Consider the following 15307-nt stretch of genomic DNA (forward strand, 5'->3'; position numbering starts at 1 on the left):
CCTTCCCACCTGCACCTGCCAGCTGCTGAGAACAGGAGTGCATTACTTCTCCCAGTTTTATGCAGTGCTGCGGACGGAACCCAGGGATCCACACATGGTGAGCACACACTCTACCAGCTGAGCTGCCTTCTAGCCGAGATGGATGGTTTCAAGGTTTTATTGCCACCTTTCAAGATCACCATCACACCACCACTGTCACAACTCTAATCCTAAGCTCCAGTCTGAGAAATGGTCTCATTCACAGGTCTCAAGCTGGTTGATCCCTCACTTATAACATGTCTCAAGTGGACATTTGTTCGGGAACCTGCCAAGGCTTCTAGTCCTTCTCCCAGAGTCTTCTCCAAGAGGATGGTTCTTCCTCTCGGCTCCTAAGGCTATGTGCTCACTGATTGCTGAAAGTTCCTACCTCAGGCTGAGTTTAACCTACCTGTTCAGATACCAATACCTTGTCTGATCCAATATAGTGGCCACCTGCCTCAGGGATTATCTATGACTGTGCCTTTGTCCACTTCATCCTCCCTTCCTGGTGGGCCCTGCTCTGTCCTTGCAAAGAGGAAGGTGTACTTTCAGCCTTGGCAGTATTCCAGTCACTCTTCATCAGATACTGCTCCGCAATTTCCCTTCAAATGATAAGTGGAAGACAGAGGTGGCAGGCGTCGGTCCAGACCTACTTACAGCCAGAGAGAGTTCCTTCCTTGCGTAATGACCCCTGTGAACCTGGTCAGTCGCCGTGCGTCCACTTCAATCCACTGATGCAGGTCGTTCCTGCCAGCACACCAAGCTCCATCATAAAAGTCGTTTTCATTAATGCCTGCCTGGAAAGAAGAAACTGGTGTTCAGAAAGACCTTGGATTCAAGATGACTGCGACAGATCTTTTCTCAAGACTGAGAAGAAGGAAGAGAGGACTAGAAAAGGAAATGAGGAAGGGAGAGACGTAAAACCACTTGCACCATGAACTCCTTATTCTAAACTGTGGGAGGAAGTTGACATGTATTAACAAGTTGGGAATAGCTCTGTACGGCACGGCTTCTCCTTGGCATGTGTGAGAGACTAAATGTAACGAGCGCCTATTCCTCATTCACCACTCACAGAACTCCATCTTCTATGGACTCACCATGATGGGTAACACTGCCAGTCAAGCAAGGTCTAGAATCAACGACTAGGCAAAACTCTGGTAAGGGAGTTTCTATCTTGGGTTAATTAATTGGAGTCAAAAGATTCATCCTCAAGGTGGGCAGTGCCATTGCTGGGCTAGGGTCCCAGACTGAATGAAAAGGAAGGAGCATGGGGCACCAGCGTCCATCTCTCTCTTCTTCCTGATTGTGTGGCCTGCTGCCCCACACCCCCGCCACCATGCCTTCCCACCCTGATGGGCTGACCCTTCAACCTTCGGGACAAAATAAATGCTTTCTTCTCTGAGTGGCTCCTGTCAGGCATTCCATCCCAGCAATGAGAAAAGCAGCTCATGCGCTCGCCCACATGCCAGGTGCTGGGGAACCTCACCTCCCAGGCAGCAAGAAATACACAGCAACAAGAATTGGAGCACAATGAGGCAGGTGCTATTCAGGGACTCGGAGCAAACTGCCTTGGGAGCATTTGAGGACAGTTCAACTGAGTTCCTGAGCTCATACAGAGAGTCCCCAAAGACAAGAGCAGCATGGAACTGGCCCCAAAATGTAGGTATTTACTAGTGAATACCTGTCTACAACTGTTTAACTTGCTTGATGTGTTCATTATTACTCACTAGTATCGATAAAACGTTTTATATTTGCATTTCCAAGGAAGGTAAAATTTCTGCTCTGAAATTATCTCCACAGTCTCACCATTGAACGAGATAATTCTTTGATATAGTTTTGTTAAAAATTTAATTGAACACATTTGAATCAAGTGAAGCCTTCCAGTTTACCAAGACCCAGTCTGAATAAATTTTGTTTTATTTTCATGTGGCCACTTTATACAGTTATAGCCAGATAAGAGAAAGTGTGAATCTTAGAATGACATGTCATCTCGGGCTGAAGAGACAGTTCTGTGATTAAAAGTACTGGCTGCTCCTGCAGACAACCAGAATTGGGTTCCCACAACCCGTGTTAGGCAGCCCACAACTCTCTTTAACTCCAGCTCCATAGGATCTGATGCCTTCTTCTGGCTTCCGTGGGTACCTACACCCACGTGCTCATTCATTCCTTGCATGCACGTGCGTGCATACACACAAACACACACACACACACACACACACACACACAAATAAAAATAGAATGAATCTTTCAAAAAGAATAATGAATCTTTCAAAAAGAATAATAGATCAGCCTGTCATCACTATCTCTCCCAACCTCTTTATCGCTGAGTATTTCCCAACCTGGCTTTTAATGAACAGCAGAATATGAATCTCAGGATATAGCTATATACACACCACTGGGCCAAAAGCTCCATTAGCAGAACCCTACACACCTTACCACACATGCTAACACAGCTGTCTTAATTAGCATTTCTATTGCTATAATAAAACACTATGACCAAAAGCAATTTGGGGAGAAAGCTGTATTTTAGCTCACAACTCTCAGGTTGTTCCCCATCACTGAGGGAAGTCAGGACAGGAAGTCAAGGCAGGCACCTGGAAGCAGAAACTGAAGCAGAGGCCATGAAGGAGTGCGGCTTACTTCATGTTTCTCCTGGCCTGCTCAGCCCAACTTCTACAACTCAGGCTGACCTGCCTGCACTTGGCAGCATCCTCAGTAGTGCGGGCCATTCTACATCAGTCATCAACGAGAAAATGCCCTACATACTTGCCTACAGGCTAATCTTCTGGAGAGAGATTCTCTGTTAAGATTTCCTCTTCCCTAGGAAGAGATATGCCTAGGTTTATGACAAGCTGACAAAATCCAAACAGCAGGGCAGCCTCCTGTCAGGAGCAAACTTGGTCCATGCATCCCTAGTGATTCCTGAGACCACCTTCAACGACCTTTGAGGCAAACAGCAGAAAATGGCAGCTTCAACAAGCACTGCCATCCCAAGTGAAGGTGGGTTTCAGAATCTTCTAGTCAGTACTCCTCCGAAAGCAAGCTTCAATAACCAAAATATCAAGGTAATATCTGTGATGGTGGTTCCTCTGAAGGATCTGTCTTCTGAAATCATCAGGAATAGTTTGCACTTCACTGTGTTTCCAGTGGCTTCTGGTACTGATGTAGGTTAATCCTTAAGAAACCAGGTGCCTGCCACATAGCATCTCAGTTTCTAGCTCTGACAGACAGCAGGGAGGTGAGATGCCAGCCTGCAGGCTATAATTATACAGCCACTTCCTCTCTACAGTAGAAGGCAATTATCCTCCTAATGACAGAGATTTGCAGCACATTAATGACCTACAATGTCACAACTTGTGCCCTCTCAAGAAACCAGAACATGCACTTATGTTTTTGTTGTGGTTCCCCTGTTCTCGTAAAAGCACTAGAGACTGCCATTTAGAGCCCCATTCATCCAGCAGCTCAAACCTTCGCTGAACCTCGGCTCTGCAGCAAGTATAAAAGGTGAAAGGTGTTGTGTACCTCATCCCCAAGTACTAGTGCACACTGAAGGATGAAGTCCACACATGGCACCATGGTGACAGACACCGCAGGATGCAGACGCTGACAGAGAGGGTGCTCCAACGGTGCACCACGGGCCATGAGTCTCAGCTGACATTCCAGAATGTGCAGAGATGCTCCAGGCCTTGGTTTTCAGGTATCTGTCGGTGTGGAGGCAGTGATCTTTTCTCCCTGAGTGTCTGTCACCAGGCATGGGTTCGAATAATAAGTGCTCACTCAGGGCTGAGGAGATGACCCAGTAAAGTGTAAGGAGCTGTGTTCCATCTCTAGCAGGCATTTAAAAGTCAGTCGTGGTGTGTTTGTCTGTAACTCTCCTGCTTAGTGCAGAGGAAGAAAGGCAGATCCTTGGAAAACAATGGCCAGCCCAGCTAGCCAATCAGGAAATGCTGGGTTCAATGACAGGCTGTCTTTAAATGCAAAGTGGAGAGTGGTTGAGGTAGACACCCACCCACTGAGCGCCAGCATGATCCCCCCCAACACACACAGCAAAACAAAACAGTGCTCCATAAATGTTAGTAATAAGAATATTTAAAGCAGAAAAATTCTGGCTAGCACCGACAACAGGTAGAAATGTGAGTGTTTTATGAATTATTTCAAGTTTTACAGGCTCTAATAAATGATGTCACTCCTCCAGTTCCCTGCTATTATCTTTTTATCCACCTTAAAACATGCAGGAAATGTCTATGAACTCAGGAAAGGAGATTTGTGATCTAAGGTTCTCAACAGGAGTCCGCACTACCCTCCTGAGGGTGAGGTGGCAATGTCTGGTGTCACTGCGGGTTGTTACATCTAGGGAAGAGGGTGTCACTCAGCACCTACAATGCACAGGACAACAGCTACGCAAAGAGCTGCCTGCATCAAGCGAAGCCTTAGACTCCGGTCTCAGACGAGCCCAGCGAGCACTGAGTGGCATGGATGCCCACACAGCCAGGGCCGTCTGCCCGCTTCTCCCCAGCATCAGCTGACCAGGGCTTGGGATTGTGTTTAAAGTTCCTGGCTTCACTAGCCTAGAAATGTTGCTTCCGCTGCCAGTCTCAGTTCGTTCTAGGCACAGCAGCCAGTCAATTAAAGAGAGCACAGTGTTACCCTGCTGGTGGAGATGACTCACTGGGAAATTACAGCCATCTCTGCAAAATCAATTAGGAACTTAAAAAGCAACCATCCAGAGAGGTCACCAAATTATTCCACAGGCCAGTAAACAGCATTAGCGAAATGCCTCTGAGAAACCAGAAGATGGGAACAGTCATCCTTGTGTTTAAGAAGCTAAGGGGAGCTGACAAGAGGGCCTGAGGAGCCGGGGGGGGGGGGGGGAAGACACCTGCCACCAAGCCTTGGGATGCCCAAGTTTTATCCCCAGGACCAACATTGTAGAGGGAAAAACCTGACTCCTACAAGTTGCTCTCATTATTCTTATCTCCCCGTCATCAACTAGTAAGTATAATTTCAAAAGGAAAACTAATAATAATAATAATAATAATAATAATAATAGGAAGAAGAAGAAGAGGAAGAAGAAGAAGAAGAGGAAGAAGAAGAAGAAGAAGAAGAAGAAGAAGAAGAAGAAGAAGAAGAAGTTAGGGATACATTTTGAACTGCTCTCAGCTAGAAGTTGTTGAAAGAAATGATTTGATTCTTTCAAGGATAAGCTAATGGAAAACACCATTCACATGGTGTGATTCCTTCTACTATGACAGCAAATAGGCTGAGAACTGCTGTAATTTTCTCAAGGCATTCAAGTTCCACAAGACGTTTGCAAGGCTCCTAAAAGACCCGATTTTGTGAAGGTTAAATGTGGCTGGAGGTCTGTCACGAAGACACCGCCTGACAGGACCCACTTAAGACATCAAGATGCACATCCGCCTCAAGGTGCTGGGCAAAACATTTCAGGTTTCCTTTGTCTTTCCCTCAAAAATTGTCTGAACAAAATGACATACAAAATACAGCTTCGACTCTGGTAAAATTCAAAGATATTTGTGTTCCCTAGACCACAACACACAAGCCAGTGGCAGGGGTCCTTAGTGACAGGAGACAGAAATACGAGTCAGTACTCCACTGAGAACCTAGCCCCAGACAAGCTCAGGAACATGCAGGTGTCTTGAAGGTGAGTTGGACAGCATTGAAGTGGGCCACTTCCCAATGGGCATGAGGAATCATTTTGATCCACAAATGACTGGAAAATTGTTTCCACAAAATAATAATAATAATAATAATAATAATAATAATAATAATAATAATAATAATAATAATAATAAAAGTTATAAAGCCTGGATATGTAGACCCCAGGGCCAGGCAGAAAAGGGTGATGGGCTTCAGGGAATGTCAGCACAGAGAGGAGTGAGACAGTCCATTCCATTCTTCTTGACCAGGCGAGCCAACACCATGCAACTGGACTTGGGATCTACCAGACACCAATACAAATGTAATAGTAAACAGAAAAACAAATGCATTAAAAAGAGAGAGAGAGAGAAAAGAATGGCTGCAGAGATGAGCGGTCAATAACGTACTTGTGTGGCAAGCCCTGTGACCTGAGTTTGAGCCACAGAACTCCGTATAAAAAGCAAGGCATGGCGGTGTGAGCTCACACCAGCTCTGGAGAGGTGGAGAGAGGTGGATCCCTAGGAATCTGGGGCCAGTCAGTCTGGCTGGATCAGCAAGCAGTTGAAGAAGACATCAGACATTAACCTCTGGCCTCCACACACATACACACACACACATAGATACACACAAGCATGAACACATATGAACAAAAACAAAGAATACAGAAAAAAAAAAAAGATGCTGCCAGAATTCTCAATAGCAGCATTTACAAAAATGGAGAGACTATAACTTTAAAGTTCAAAAGCTTTCAAAGATTTCTCATTCTAGAATTTTAGGCTCTGCATAACAATCAGTCCGTTATGATGGAACAATAAGCACTTTTAGATTTATCACTGTGAGAAACACAAACATTATCAGCCATTTTTCAGAACAAAATTGTCTTAAAGTTAGGCTCAATTGCAGATGAACAAAAAACTCTGGGCCCTGCTAACTCCTGCTGGTCTAGCTGCCCCCACCCAAACTAGGAACCTGCTGTAAAGATTATGCATATAGCCAGCCTCCCAGAATGTTAGGTGTTGCCATACAGCAAACAGCCTGCAGATGTGACAAGGTCATATACCTAAAGAGCTTTCAAATGAACAGAACGTGAAAGATAAACCCAGCTATGATCTTTGCTGAGAAGTAGACATACGTGACAGGTGATGTCAAGATTGTAACCCCCTCCTCACCGTGACTCAGCCAGTGGGGAAAAAGGAGGGACTATAGGATTATATAAAAAAAAAGAGATTATTTTTTTAAAAAGCATTCTCTGCACTCAGTCAGTTCACCTGCCACTCTGTCTGGGTTGGCACTCAGCCTTGTAAAATAAACTGCCTCATGCTTGCTACCCTGGATCTCCAGTGCTTGTTATTATGAGTGTGCCTGTTCTTTGATCCTCACAACCATCTCCCCCCGAATTTTATTACTCATACACCATTTCCATGAAATTACTAGAGGGTGTTGTTACACAAAAATGAGAATGCTATCACAGGTCTGGGAGAAAGGAGCTGAAGCCGATTGTACATCAGAGAGCCGTATCAGGCAGTTATTAGCCCCTTGCTGTGGACAGTGTGATGGGGCCTGAAGGAGAAAGCCTTCAGTTCCGGAGCCTGGAGGGAATTTCAGGCCCTTTCAGCTTTCCAACATAGTAGAGAATTCCAGACTGAGAAAGCTTCATGATAGTAGCTGTACGGATAAGTCGGTGAACAATCCAGGGCCCCTGAAAAGACGTCTACAGAAACACAGAAAGCAAAGTCTAGCTAAATGTGTCATTCATGGCCGCAGCTCTGTGGTGAAGCATACTGAAGCCATGCTACACACTCAGCCCTGGTGCAAGGTGGAGGAGGGACCTTTTCAGTGATGTAAGCAATTATAGGAAAACAAAGGTCAAGAGATAAATAAAAAACTTTCATGGCTCACATTGATCATATTTATCAGCTCAGTAAAAATATTTAAGTAACCATAAAAACAAAAACTTTTAATATAGGTTTACAACAACAAAAAAGATACATTGGGGCCAGCAAGATGGCTCCAAAGCCAACAGCACTTACCTGATGACCTGGGTTTCATAGCTGCAGCCCACAGTGAAAGGAGAGAACCAACTCCCACGTGCACACACAAACACACACACACACACACACACACACACACGAGGGATAAAAATGAGTTGATAGCCTCATCCACCATAGCCAGAATCCCTAAGGTACAGGCAAAAGTTTCTAAACTAATACTTATCAATATGCACACATTATTCATTGAGAACTTAAATCCCCAAGAAACAATTAAAAGCAGTTGAAAGTCATTGCCCATCCCCAGCGCTGGTGGCAGTCAGGGGTGGGTGGAATGAGGCCTCGGATGTGCTGAAGGAAGCCTGGCTTCTCTGTTACTGTTGTCACCCTCTCGACATTGATTTCTGTATCTCACTTCTGAAACTGATGCTTGGGAATGCACCTTCATTTTCAGAAGTGCAAGAAAGGTACACACAAATTGGGTGGGAAAGATGGAACGGCTCCCATGTCATTTCCTTTCATTCCCAGGGTCTATAGAATGCCTCCAACAGGCTAGGCATTATGTGAAGGGTTCTGCTTGGTGGCCTTTACGGAAAGCAACTCATTCTGCGGAGTGAGAGCACTGAGCTCCATCTCCCACTATCCTCAGCCACCTCTGCACAGAAACATCTGGAAGCAAATTAAAAAGTCATAGCCGCATGACTATAACAATTTAGCAATTCTGAAACAATAGACTTACAGCTGCTATTCAGCAGACACAGCCCAGGGCTATTTATACACAAAACAGAGTAAAATGATGGTTACATTTTAAAGTAGCTTTGAGAAGGAACAAATGAAAAGAAACAGTGATTTACAGGTTCCTAAGAGGCTACCACCTGTGGTGGTGGTAGGGGGATAACTGAAAGTATTAGGTCCTCTGCCCAGTGTACCTAAGTAGTTCATCTGAAACCATAATTCAGCATGACAGGTTCCCAGGGCTGGAGGGGTGCTCGGCAGTTAAGAGCACTTGCTGCTGTTGCAGAGAACCTGAGTTCAGTGCCCAGCACCCATCCTGTTATAGGTTTTGTGACTGCCTGTAACTCCAGCTTCGGGGGCTCCAATGCCCCTTCTGGCCTTTGAGGTCACCTTCACACATGTGACATCTACAGAAAGACAGCAATAAAGATAAATATAAATTTTTAAAAATTAACTCAAAATACTTTCAGGTGTCTATAAGCAAAACACCCTACACAGTCCAAACCTTGGTCTCTAAAGCCAGCTAGAAAAAAAAAGTGCTCACTGAATTTGAAGCCACTTTTAGAACTCAAAACCAATGTCTGAATTATTCCCCTGTAGCATTGAACAGCCATGGACTGAACCCGAAAACATAGCAGAAGAAAATCTATTAAATACACTATAAGCATGAATTGTTTTTTAAAATGAAGAAAGATGTTCATTGAAAAAAAATGAAAGAATGTTCTTTTCTAGTTCAGTTCAACTAAATCACAGAACTGCCTTGCTCATTTCAGTTGCATGTGCATGAAATAAGTTTAATTCTCAAAATAAATAAAGCAGGCATCAAGACTGAGTGGGCTTCATCGACAAGAAGAGTACTCTTAGTACTGTAATTACAGTCTGATACTGACCCAGCATCAGACCCTGGGTCCTGGCAGCCCTATCAACATGGGCTCATCCAGCCACCCCCAACAACCCAACTAAGGAGACAAAACACATAGAAAACTACAGAAAGCAGAGTCATTCAATGTGGCTGCATTGGGAAGGGAGGCAAATAAGAAGGTCCACTCTCCTGATTTCATTTCTATTGCTGTGATTTAAAAAACCTGGCGAAAAGAGCTTACAAGAGGAAGGGGTTTATTTCAGCTCACAATTCTAGGTTACAGTCCATCTCTGTGGGGAAGTCAAGGCAGGAAGGTCAAGCAGTCAATTACATCACTTCCACGGTCAGGAGCATAGGGAAACAAGAGGATGCAAGCTCACTGGATTGATTGCTTGTGCAGAGCTCAGTTTCTCCACTCTCATAAGATTCAGGAGTCCCTGCCACCCATGGTGGGCTGGGCTTTCTCATATTAATTAACTTAATTAACCCAAATACCCACAGACAGTATATAGGCTGGCCTACCCAATGGAAACAATCCCTTATTAAGTATCTCTTTCAGGTGATTCTAGTTTGTGTCAAGTTGACAAATAGAGCTAACTATTATTTCCAGTGGCCATCACACTTCTATCTTTGGGGTTCTGACATGATATTCAAGGTTTAGGCAGAAGGCAAGAGCTATGCATAACTAAGCAGTCTTGGAAAAGGTGTGTCCTCAACCATCATTGACCCACGGTTGGCTGGGCTCCAGCCTTTCCCTCAAGATGTTCTGACAAGGTGTCATAACTTTGTGAAATCTCTTCCTGGGAGACAAACTCGCCCTGTAGCTGGCACCATGTTTCAGCCTTTTCCTTCTCCCAGCACTACTCTCAGGGAATACATCCAGTTTATTTTGATCCATTGCCTCAATGGTCTTGCCATGCAAAGAGTGGGATACAAGGACCTCTTTAGGGTTATCTTCATTCTTTGCAGCATAATTGCAATATGTCTGTAAAGTAAGATTGGAATAGAATCCCTAAGAGTGGACAGTTGAGTGGCCAAATATTCCTTGGGTTAAATAATCTATAGAGTGCCCATCATAAAAGGGAAGCTACTAGGGAAGTAAACAGAATTCACTCTATTTTATGGCTGAACCAGCTGTAACCTGTGACTAAATTTGCTTTATGATACACCCCAATTGTCCTGTCAACAGGAGAATTTGGTGCATTTAGCCTATTGACATGTACTCTTTCCATGAGTCATCAACATGGCTTAGAAGTCCTATTTTTGGATTTTGCTTTTCCTTTAGTTTCCAACCCATTTCTCTGCTTGAAGTTCATCTTTCCTATACATTTCAAAGATCCACATCTTTTGCAGTTAAGCTGGTATAACTTACTTAATTCTCTGTGTTGTTTAGAGAGTCCCTATACTCTGGGCAGTGATGAAATAATTATTTCTATATCTCTCTACCTCTCCCCTCATTCTGTCATGGTCTAATTTCATCCATTACATTCTTCTTAGCATCTGCTTTTATAATGGCTCACATTTTTAACTTACACAATAAATGGTAGGCATAACTATTCAATGCAAATATAATGTGTGAAGATTGGATCTCAGCAAATGGCATATCTAAAACCCTACAGGTCATTTGTTTTTTATCAGAGACACTTAAAAACCCTTTCTAGAGCTATCTTAAAATGTTCAATTAATTACTGCAGACCATGGTCATGTTACTGTGCTGTAGAATGTGTTCACCATGGAAGCTAGCATCTTCCTCCTTCTCCTCCTCCTCTCCCTTTTCTCCTCCTCCTCCTTCTCTTCTTCCTTTTCTTTCTCCTCCTCTTCTTTTCCCCCTCCCACTCTTTTATCCTCTTCTTTCTCCTCTTTTCCTTCTTCAGACAGGGTCTCATGTGGCCCAAGTTGGTTTATAGCAGCTCCTGTATTCATAATGGAAGTTGTTTCTGATTCTGCCTTTTCTTAAAATTTATTTTAAGTGTATATGTTTGTCTGAGTGTATATGTACCATGTATATGCAGATGTCTTCAAAGGCCAGAAGAAGGCATCAGATCCCCTGGAACTGGAGTTACAGGTGGTTGTGAGCTGCCTGACATGTGGTATGGGAGTCAAACTCAGGTCTTCTGCAACAGCAAGTACTTTTCACCACTGAGCACCTCTCCAACCTCTTATTCTGTCCCTTCCTGTTTGTTTTCCTTCTCCCCTTCCCATATAGTAAAGGCTGGCTTCAAACTCACTGAGAAGCCAAAGATGATCTTGAACCCCTGATCCTCCTGCCTCTACCTCTGAGATCTGAGATCCCAAGTGTGTGTTATGGTGCCCAACCAAAATAGACACTTCTTTGGAAGAAGTATGTGGCCATCATTATGATAAATACTCATTTTGAATTTTCCAAGGGATTCATCATTTAAAATATTTAGTTCTGTTATTGCCATAAAAATCCAAATTCCCCAAATTCCAGTGTTTTGGCACCTAGCACTGTGTCCCAGACTGCTGCTTGAAGCCAGATGCATAACAAAAACCCTTTATGAAACAGACAGGATGGCATGCCTTGACTCAGAAATGATCCTCCCTGGAATTATTTTTGCCTCTGCAGCCCCCAGTACACAGCAGCCCCTGGGAAGGGCTTGTGAAGTCATAGTAAGTCTCATGTGGCCAGCCCATAACCAGAAACCAACAGAGGTTGAGTACCATGAGACTGAGGTGGAGCTGGAGGATCAGGCAGGCTTCAGGATCAAAGGTCCATCCATTGGCAGGCATGGGACATACAGTGGGAAAACTGCAAGGAAACAGAACTCTGGGTTCTTCCAAGAAGAATGTGGTTTCCTACCTGGGAGAGGTGAGGCTCCAGGTGCATCAGAACCAAAAGGTTTGGAGCAATAGAGCCGCGATATGAGGAATGAGGCCAGCCACATAATCCACACCTAAAACTCACCTCCGGGCCTGGCAAGGTGGATCAGCAGGTAAAAGTGCTTAGTGCCAAGCCTGATGACCCAAGTTTAATCCCCAGGACCTACATGGTAGAAGGAAAGCAGTAATTCTGCAAGTTGCCCCTGGACTCACACATACATAAGTACATGAAGGTAATGCTAAAAAAAAAAAAAAAAAAAAAAAAAAAAAGTTTATTAACTTACACCTGCTTACACCTGACATCCTGAGCCAAGGGCACACAGTGTCTGTGTGCTCCCATATCACTTCAAGTAAGAAGATGATCAGATCCCCACAACTGGAAACCAATATCGCTTGAAGATGCTCTGTAAGCCCCTTGAAAGTACCACTACACTGGACAATGCTGGTACCCAGCACCTACAGGCACTCTGTTACCAGAAAGGGATATCAATGGTCACTTGAAGGCCAATGTGAGTCAGCTCTAATGTACACAACAAGACAGAGCCCACCAAATGCCAAACACTGTGACTAAGCCAACTGCAACATGCCATGATTTTCCTATGACCTCAGAACCTTGCCCCTTTCATACAAGCTCTGATCTGGGGCCAGCTTTCCTTCCATTGCAGGTGCTGTGGTGGCATCCTGAGCCCAAGCCATGTGCCTTCAGATGTTCCCCTTCCTCCATTCACATGCACACGTCTGCAAGTCCTAACTATAACTTTAAAGCAGGGACCTCCAACCTTCTGGCTTCTCTGGGACACACTGGATAAATAAGACTTGTCTTGGGTCACACATTAAATCCAGAGGTGCTCAACATGTGGCCCACATACAAGATGCTGTGATGTGATCATATCATCTACCACGGTCTCACCCAAGAACAGTGCAAATGAGTTACAAACAAAATTGCAAAAAAAAAAAAAAAAAAAAAAAAAAAAAAAAAAAAAAAAAAAAAAAAGAAAAAAAAGAAAAGGAAGGAAGAAAGAAAAAGAAAATCTTGTGTTTTCAGCAAATTGATGATTTTGTGATGCAACCCCCATTCAGAGTTCTCCTGAGCTGCCTGTGGGCTTCAGACCATGGGTTAGACACCCCTCCTGAAAGTTTAAAGAGTGAGACAGGAATTCACTACCCGGAAATGACAATTGTATTAACCTGCTCAGGCCACCCCTATTCTACCTGACATGTCAACAACGGGACAAGTCATTTAGGCTGGGCTACCGTAGTTTACCAGCCCCAGCGAAGCTCGTAGAGACTTCGGAGGATGCTCTGGGGATGGCGCAGGTGGTGAGCTGCTGTTAGACAGCTCACCTGAGTACCAGGTGTTACACAGGGTGAGTCTCCGAGCAAAACAGCCACCATATTTACCAGAGCACCTGTGCTCGCTTGCAAGAGACCATCTCAATCAGGCTAGCGCACTCTCCCTCAGACAAAGGGGAGACTGGAGGGAGGAGATGTGTGAAAAGGATCACAGGACCCTCACCTGAGTTGCCAACCACACGCCAAGCCACTTATATGCATTTCTGGCCTGATTGCATGGGACCTCAGTGATGTTACAGTAATAAAGGTCGGGGAAGGTTAATGGAGGGTTATCTGTCTCTGTGGCTGTGAAGAAGCCATATAGTCCCTGCTGAGGTAAAGGCTCTGTAGCGCAGCTTCTTTGGGGAACCTCACACTCCTGCAAGTATCCCCTCACCCGTTGTCCTAGTTTGCTTTCTGTTGCTCTGATAAAACACTACAACCAAAAGCAACTTGGGGGGGGGGGGGAAGGATCCATTTACCTTACAAGTAGAGGGAATCTAAGTCGGACGCTTAAGGCAGGAGCTTGAAGCAGAAACCAGCAGAGGAATGCTGGTTACTTGCTAGCTTGCTAGCTTGCTTCCCCTGGCTTTCTCAGCAGCCTTTCTCATACAGCCCAGGCCCACTTGTCCAGGAGTGGCACTGCCGACAGAGCTGGCCCCTCTCACATCGATCAGCAATCAAAAAATGCCCTCAGGGAAATGTGATGGAAGCAATCTCTCAACTCTCAGGTATGTCTAGGTTTGTGCCAAGTTGAAGAAAACAAACTCTGACACCCGTTTTATTTAAGTAAGCACAATAAATTCATTGATTCCCCAAGGCAAATTTTAGTGGAAATATACTTTGCTTTGTCACCGGAACCTTAAGAAGAGGGGGGTAGACAGTGTTTACACCTTCCCAGGAAAAGCATGAGGTTACCCCTAAAACTAACCACAAACAAGGGATCAGAAAGTATTTTAGAGACTGTCCACATGATCTCTTTGAGACTTGCACTGCTCATTGACAGGTAATCTGGGGGCTCCCCTGGGGCAATGGAGACCAGTAACTCTGTCAGTAAGATCACAGACTCCTGGGAAGTCAGTGGGAAGTCCTGGGTGCTGTGGAGGAACAATCACTGTGACGCTGTGAGTGGCCAAACTTTCTCCATGCTGCTATTTCTCTTTTTCACATCCTTGGAAAATCTGTCCCCTATGTTCTGATTCAAAGCAATCCCTCTTTTTTCATCAAACTTATGCAATTCACAGGAAAAGCTGCCAAAAAAAAAAAAAAAGTCCTAAGTTGGGCCACAGGGATGCTCTCAAAGTCTTCTGCTTAAAATATTTCTGCCACACTGCAACGGGCCCGTCCCAGTGAAAGGTCATTGTTTGCAAACTCTTGTGCTGCAAAACCCAACTTCCAGGGGAAAATCCCATTCCAGAGAAGCCATTCCAATACTACGTGAAGTTTCCAGAAGAAAAGCTATAGCTATGTCAAGGATTCCCCAAGTCTGATTAACTGATTCAAATTTCCGGTGTTTGTGAAAAGCTGGAATGTGGCAGATCAAACGACCTTGGACTATCTTTGTGGCCCTTAACAGCAATTTATTGCCCACCTCTCTACTTGAGCTAATATCCTCATGACTATAATGTAAATCCATTTGGGATGTTCCAATAGACCTCTAGCTTCTGCCAACCCAAAGGCTAAGGATGCCATCAGATAGCATCTGAGGACTATAACAGAGCTTTCCCAGCTTTTCTGTAACCCACCTATCTGTGAAGTTCCCAAAGATGTGTTGAAAAGGTGCTTCAGCCATTCCTTTCTTTTTCCTGTTACTATAAAAACTTCATGAAACTGTTACCATGTTGGAGTGTAACATTGTAAAGAACCTGAATCCTTG

The 15307-nt window shown here is 44.4% G+C and overlaps 1 protein-coding gene across 1 annotated transcript in view; it reads right to left on the reverse strand.

Moving 5' to 3' along the window:
• The window catches only part of Cpxm2 (carboxypeptidase X, M14 family member 2), a 106653-nt gene that overhangs the window by 59198 nt on the left and 32148 nt on the right, over positions 1-15307 (reverse strand). Inside the window, exon 4 of the mRNA XM_055608890.1 lies at positions 676-815. Within this exon, the coding sequence (XP_055464865.1) occupies positions 676-815 (140 nt within the window). The remainder of the gene's footprint in view (positions 1-675; positions 816-15307) is intronic.

This window comes from Psammomys obesus, unplaced genomic scaffold, assembly GCF_907164565.1.
Source record: "Psammomys obesus unplaced genomic scaffold, mPsaObe1.curated_primary_1811, whole genome shotgun sequence".
Lineage (NCBI taxonomy): Eukaryota > Metazoa > Chordata > Mammalia > Rodentia > Muridae > Psammomys > Psammomys obesus.